This window comes from Myxocyprinus asiaticus, chromosome 19 (genome assembly GCF_019703515.2).
Source record: "Myxocyprinus asiaticus isolate MX2 ecotype Aquarium Trade chromosome 19, UBuf_Myxa_2, whole genome shotgun sequence".
NCBI lineage: Eukaryota > Metazoa > Chordata > Actinopteri > Cypriniformes > Catostomidae > Myxocyprinus > Myxocyprinus asiaticus.
The window spans coordinates 26,432,933-26,440,273 of NC_059362.1; the positions used below are offsets into that span (position 1 = coordinate 26,432,933).

At 35.3% G+C, this 7,341-nt stretch overlaps 1 protein-coding gene across 1 annotated transcript; it reads right to left on the bottom strand.

Annotated features, from left to right (window-relative positions):
* Positions 1-2,486: 2,486 nt before the first annotated feature.
* Positions 2,487-6,214, bottom strand: LOC127410347 (adenosine 5'-monophosphoramidase HINT3-like). Its single transcript, XM_051645557.1, has 5 exons — positions 5,745-6,214; positions 3,770-3,887; positions 3,255-3,324; positions 3,047-3,167; positions 2,487-2,937 (listed from the first exon to the last, which is right to left on the bottom strand). Exons 1-5 carry the CDS (start codon positions 5,892-5,894, stop codon positions 2,854-2,856), a joined length of 543 nt encoding a protein of 180 aa, XP_051501517.1. The 5' UTR covers positions 5,895-6,214; the 3' UTR covers positions 2,487-2,853.
* Positions 6,215-7,341: the final 1,127 nt, after the last annotated feature.

A 7,341-nucleotide genomic window follows, 5' to 3' on the forward strand; every position in this document is an offset into this window, starting at 1 on the left:
AATGCAAGTATTTAAATGTAATTACAGTGCAACAACATATATGTACATAATATGTACACTGTATAAAATGGTTAAGTACATAGTAGTTAGGGCCACCTAATATAAAGTGGGTCCATGCAAATAAATAGTTCCACTCCACTCTGTCGAACACCTTCTCCACATCCAAGGATACCACCACCTCTGGGGCCTCCCTGGACGCAGGAGAATGCAATATATCAAGAAGCCTCCTTATTTTGGTAAATGAGCAATGACCCCTGATAAAGCCTGTCTGACCTGGAGAGACAATTTCTGGTATAATAGTATTAATTCTAGATGTTAACAATATGGAAATTATTTTTACATCAACATTTAACAAAGAGATTGGTCTGTAGGAATTACAATCAAGTGGATCTTTTCCTGGTTTCAAAAGAAGTGTGATGAATGATTCTGTAAGTGTCTGTGGTAATTTTGCATTATTTAAAAAGTTTTCAAACATTTTCAGAAGAAGCGGAGCTAATTTAGAAGCAAAAGCTTTATAAAATTCCACAGGATAGCTGTCGGGGCCAGGGGTTTACCATTTTGCATTACATTAATGTTGAGTTTAAAATCTCTTGCAGGTCGATTGGCTGCTCTAAATTTTCTTTTTGGTCTGTGTTAATTGTTGGAATATCCAAGTCTTTCAAAAAAGCTGAATTATCTCCTGGAAACTCAGAAGTATAAAAATCAGAATAATATTCTTTGAAAGTGTCATTAATTTCTTTAGGGTCTACTGTCAGTTGTTGGGATATGTTACGAATCTGTGGAATTAACCTGGAGGCTGATTTACTTTTTATCTGATGTGCTAATAAACCTCCTGCCATTTCCCCATGTTTATAAAAGTGCCCTTTAGGCCAAAGCAGATTTAGTTGAGTTTTCTCTATTGATAGTTGATCATATTGTGCTTCAGGTTCCATTCCTTTTTAAAGTAATTTTCCTGAGGGAGCTAAAGAGTGATCTGTTTTTTCTATAGACACAATAGAATCAATTTGTTGTTGTAGTTTTCATTTTTTTTTTTTTTTTTTACTTGTTTCTAGATGCAGAATAAGATATGATTTCACCCCTAATGACGACTTTAAATGTCTCCCATAACACTGATGGTGATGCATTTGTAAACAAAAAGTTATCTATCGCAGTAGATATGAATGCATGAACATTTTTATCTGCTAACAAGGTAGAGTTAAATCTCCAAGCTGGGCGATGAGTACGATAGAGAGTAAAGTGTAAATTAAGAATTAACGGAGCATGATCTGATATTATAATTGCCGAATATATATACTCAATACTCAGATTACAAATACTCAGTTACAGAAACACTCAAACCAGCCCATCTAGCACCAACAATCACGCCACGGTCCAAATCACTGAGATCACATTTTTCCCCATTCTGATGGTTGAAGTGAACATTAACTGAAGCTCCTGACCTGTATCTGAATGATTTTATGCACTGCTGCCACATGATTGGCTGATTAGATAATCAGATGGATGATTGTTGGTGCCAGATTGGCTGGTTTGAGTATTTCTGTAACTGCTGATCTCCTGGGATTTTCATGCACAACAGTCCCTAGAATTTACTCAGAATGGTGCCAAAAACAAAAAACATCCAGTGAGCGGCAGTTCTGTGGATGGAAATGCCTTGTTAATGAGAGAGGTCAACAGAGAATGGCCAGACTGGTTTGAACTGACAAAGTCTACGGTAACTCAGATAACCCCTCTGTACAACTGTGGTGAGAAGAATAGCATCTCAGAATGCTGTTCTGAGATGCGGGTTGGCGCTGTTTTGGCAGCATGAGGGGGACCTACACAGTATTAGGCATGTGGTTTTAATGTTGTGGCTGATTGGTGTGTATATACATATATGAGGTCTGAACCCTGAACTGTGAATGTCCAATCTTGTATAATGTTGCTTAAATAAGATTACCTTGAGCATGCTTATTATGGGTTGTGGAGATCTGCAATGTTTATGTTGATGATTTAGGCTTAGAGTTGGAGTCAGAGAAATTTGTTAGATAACAATTTAGATAATATTTTTGGTTGATACCCAAGTCATGTTAAGTAATGACATGCTAATACGGTAATCTTCAGTAAACAAAAATACATTTATTAAGTCATAGTATGCTTTTGTTGTATGGAACAGAGCAGCATCTCCTTTTGTGTTCTATGGGAGAAAGAAAATCATATGGGTTTGGAATAATATGATGGTTAGTGAAGGATGAAAGAATTTTCAAATGGGTTAAAAAGAAGCAGTGTGTTGAGTAGCCAAGACAAATAGATAAATTGAAAAAAAAAATAAATAAAAAAAAAAAAAAAAACAGCAGCAAGGAGGTGAGTTTGGCCTTGTAGATTTATCATACATTTGCAATTTTTAGAGCTTCAAGTTTATGGTAAGTTTTTGTGTCATTTGATGAAAAAATTACTTTTTTGCACATATCAAAAGTAGGCCATTTGTTGCTATGTAGCACTGGGTCTGCTAAAAGGATGCTAGCTGATTTAAATTTAAAACCATTCAAACATGAACACGGCATACAATGGTGTGACAATGAATCAACAAGTTAGTGTAGAATATGTTAACATAATTGCACATAAATCAACATTTCCATCAGTTTAAAAAACATTATTATTCAGATTATATTGTTCGGTTTCTTCATATTATACAATTCAATTTTAAATAGTCATCGTCATTTCTAAGATTAACATCCCAGTCTTTTGCATTAAATAACAAATAAAAAACATGGCTGGCCTTTAAGACTGAAACCAAACCACGTAAAAAAAAATAATACATAGACCATTGCCCTGCAATAAAGTGGCTTGTGATTACGAGCATTTCCGTCATAAGGATCAAAAAGGCATCCATTTATTACATGTCCATTTCTGATAATCAAATCTTTTTTTCTTTGTTAGAATGTTAAGCAGCTTTTCCACCTATAAGAAAACACACACAAATAATGAAAGAAAAAGGGTGGTGAGAGAGAGCAAGAGAGATAAGCAAACAATCAAGTGTGATTATAAGAGGTTTATTTAGTTTACTCACAGTGATGTACCATTTATCTCTGTACTTGAACCTTGTCTCTATATGCAGTTGACTGAAAGGTGCAAGAACGTGCAAATGCAGGTGAGGGACGGTGATATTTGGTGGAACATGGAACCCTAGGCTGACACACAGTCATATCCAAATTTAACAAGTGCTTCATCCAAATTAACACTTAACAAATGTGATATTAGTGTTGTAGAATATATACCTGATGTCTTCTAAATCTGTGACTTTCTTGGCTTTCAATACAGCTTTTCCTATCTCTTCCATCCTCCTCACTGTTCAGGAAAATCACATTTTTAGATTATTCCAAGAAATCTTACTTAACTATTGTAAGTAAAAGGCCCTTTATTATCTTGTTTACATATATGTTTTTTACCTAATCAATTAATCAATACACTCACCATATCATGCTTGTTTAGTCTAATCAAAGCAAAGTAAGCTGGGGCTGGATTCTTCATTTTGTTGCCTTGGTTTCAGAACCAGCTCAGAACCAATTACCATACAAGTTTACTGGTAGTTGGCCACAACTGTTATTCCAAATTGTATTGAAGTCTTGTGAATTAGGTGGAGCCTATCCTCAAAATGCATTTTTGAAAGCTTACTCTGTTACTGCCCCCTGCTGGCTACAAATAAACCCATATCAGTCTTGCTAAACTCATTAGCAAAATAAGGATTCACACTCTAATAATCAAATGCAACCCCGAGAACACATCCCCTTACCAAGACTGATATCATCCACTTTGAGTGACAAACAACTATGGATATGTTTCCTTGGTATAACCAGGTAGTGATGAGGTGCGCTTGGAAAAATGTCCTGGAAACAAACAATGTCCGTATCCTGTCAAAAAAATCACAGTACATTTTTATTTACTTTGACATTGATATGAATATTCTAAACATGTATTTATATTTCCATCTTTGGCTACTGAAAGACCATTTCTGTTGTTTATGTTGGTTAATGTCAATGTGGGTTATAGTCTATGTACTGGTCCATTGTTGGACCAGTGTTTATCCACTGATAATGAATAGTTTTAATACTATACATACAAAGAGTCCATTGATTTTACTAATGGCAAACAGTTTTGTCCAAGATGTCTATTTAAAAAATTTGTTTTATTTAATTATGAATACAATACAACCACACTTGTGTACATTGTGGCAAGGGTCAACTATTTCATGAAGGTAGCTTTCAAAGGGATAGTTCACCCAAAACTGAAAATTCTCTCATCATTTACTTACCCTCATTTAATCCCAGATGTGTATGACTTTCTTTCTTCTGCTGAACACAAACAAAGATTGTTTTGAAGAATATCTCAGTTCTGTAGGTTCATACAATGAAAGTGAATGGTGACCAGACATTTGAAGCTCCAAAAATCACATAAAGGCCACAGAAAAGTAATCAATTTCTTCTGAAGTGATATGATAGGTGTGGGTGAGGAACAGATAAATATTTAAGTCCTTTTTTTACTATAAATCTACACGTTCACTTTCAAAATGTGAAAGAATGTGAAAGTAGAGATTTATTGTAAAAAGGGACTTAAATGTAGATCTGTTTCTCACCCACACTATCATATCACTTCAGAAGATATGGATTTAACCACTGGAGTCATATGGATTACTTTTCTGTGGCCTTTATGTGATTTTTGGAGCTTCAAATGTCTGGTCACCATTCACTTGCATTGTATGAACCTACAGAGCTGAGATATTCTTCAAAAAATCTTTGTTTGTGTTCAGCAGAAGAAAGAAAGTCATACACATCTGGGATTAAATGAGGGTAAGTAAATGATGAGAGAATTTTCGTTTGTGGATGAACTATCCCTTTAACTGAAAGTTTAAACTATGTTCTCAGGACAAGAGTCTAAAACAATTACAAAGTACAAAAAAACTAAAAAGATCATGAAACTCAAACATATAAAAGGTAACATACAAAAATATAAAACTATTGTTTTTGCCAACCAAACTGTAATTAATACATTGAATACATTTATAACATTTCAGTTACATGACAACTTGCCCTGACCTGACATTTACAGAAAAAATAAATAAAATTGTGTCCTTAGAACACAGTTCACAGTAACCTTTTGGCTAAATTCTAACTTCATTATATGGTTGACCCTAATTATACTAGCATGCTAGAGTAGTTTTGTGTTCACTTGTTTCCCCAACTGCTATAGCAAATATAAGATGTGAATTTGAGTTTGATAACATCAGTTTTTTTAGATGGGTGTTTCAAACCTGTTTTTTACTTAAAGCCTAGTTACTGAGACAGAACAGTCCTATAATGTCTCTGGGTACAGTCCAACAACTAACCCAGCCTGGTTAAACATGGTATTTCCCCATGTGAAAGTGAAAGTAAAACAGTTGCCGCTGCTGTACTACTAAATTCTAAAAATGTTTTAATGTAAATGCTTCGAGACGTATAACACAACACAAACTGTTCTCGAAATATTAACATTTGTTCAGTGGACTGTGTTTTAGGAAGTCCTTTTTTGACATTTTACTTTGTAGTTCGTCAACACTTTTCTTCCTCGAGGACGCATGACAACACAAATGACCCTTTGGAATCTACAGTCCTGTTTGAAGAACACTGTCAAACCCAGTGTTTGTATTTTTATTTTTAGAAAGAGGAAGCAATCCTTTGTAGTAGTTTAAGCCTACCGGATAACAAGAAAACAAGTAGATAGTGTCAACTTACATCAGCCAATATCTGAGTGTATGGATGGTGGCCGTTTGCGATCGAGCAAAAAATACAAGTTTCATGAGAGCAGTCGTTAGAGGAATATCTCTTATTTTCGCCGACGCACCTTTCTTCAGTCATTCTGCCAGCACAGTCTCTGTGTAACATGGAAATGACTCTCACCTTATTTCTTAAGGAACCACGACCAGTTCTTCCGTGTTGACACGTGTTTTATGGATTTGACAGGAATCGTTTTACTCATTCTGCTTACGGAAAGCTGTCGTAATAAGCTTTTAATATAGTCAATGGTGGTATTAAAAGCGACTTTAGTACTGCTGCACAGGCAAAGTCTACAGCCCAAACCTATACCTAACCTTAACCATTAGTGTATGAAAAATGTAATGTTAGATGTGAAAATGCAACGTTCGCAGCGCGGCCGTCACTGTTTAAGCGATCGCGATTACTCTGACGTGACGCGCATTTAGATGCGACTCGCTTCTGGGTGCGCCACAGGGGAGAGCAATTGAGCTGGAGCCGTTGCAGACATGTCTGTGAGCACATGACGGCGGTCCGTGAGTCGGCAATCGGCATAATGTCGCCGATCCTAGTGTATCGGAACTATCAGAAACAACATGCCGACATCCCGTGTGATCATGTTGGCTATTGTACTGCAAAGTGATGATATCTCTCTGATCACTATCTCATCTCATACTAGTCTAGTTTAGCAGATGTTATTCAATCCACACCTCAATTTAGATATGGTAGGTCAATTACTCCAACCAAAAAAAAAAAAAAAAAAAAAAAAAAAAACTAAACCTCCCACATGTGCTTTCCCTTCCTGTCTTTCCTTCATGGCTTCTGGACATGAACCCTGTGCCAACCCTGTTCTCCCCTTTTACTGATGGAAATATCTTTAGTAGGATACATAATATATTGAGATATAAATTCGTCAGAGCTGAAGACATGAAAGAATGTATTAATTTAGTTGTCATAGCACAAAATTAAAAATGATGAAAAGGGGACATCTTAACCCACTACTGGGGTAAGATGACCAACAAAGCAAACTTGCCCCAGCTGTCATCTGATTTCATACTTAATAATGTAATTTTGTCATGTAAAGGAATATTCTGGGTTCAATACAAGTTAAGCTCAATCAACAGCATTTGTGGTATATAATGTTGATTAAAAAGAGAGTATAACTGCACAAATCAAAATATAGGCAAATTTATTTATCTCACCAACGTTTCCGCTATCAGCCTTTTTCAAGGGATAATGTCATCACAATGGGAAGCAAACATGTATAGAGTCAGCAGTTACCAACAGGTGATTACGATTATATCGATTAATATAATGTTGATTACAAAAAAGAAAAAAAAAAAAAAAAGAAGCAGTGGTTACAGTGAGGCACTTAAAATGGAAGTGAATGGGGCCAATGATCAGAAGGTTAAAAGGCAGAAATGTGAAGCTTATAATTTTATAAAAACACATATATTAATTCTTCTGTTCAAACTTGAGTATTATTTGAGCTGCAATGTTGTTTAAATCATAGTTTTTACAGTCGTTTTAGGATTTATGTAATTAATTGGATATAACATTGAAAAGGTTAGTAAGTGAT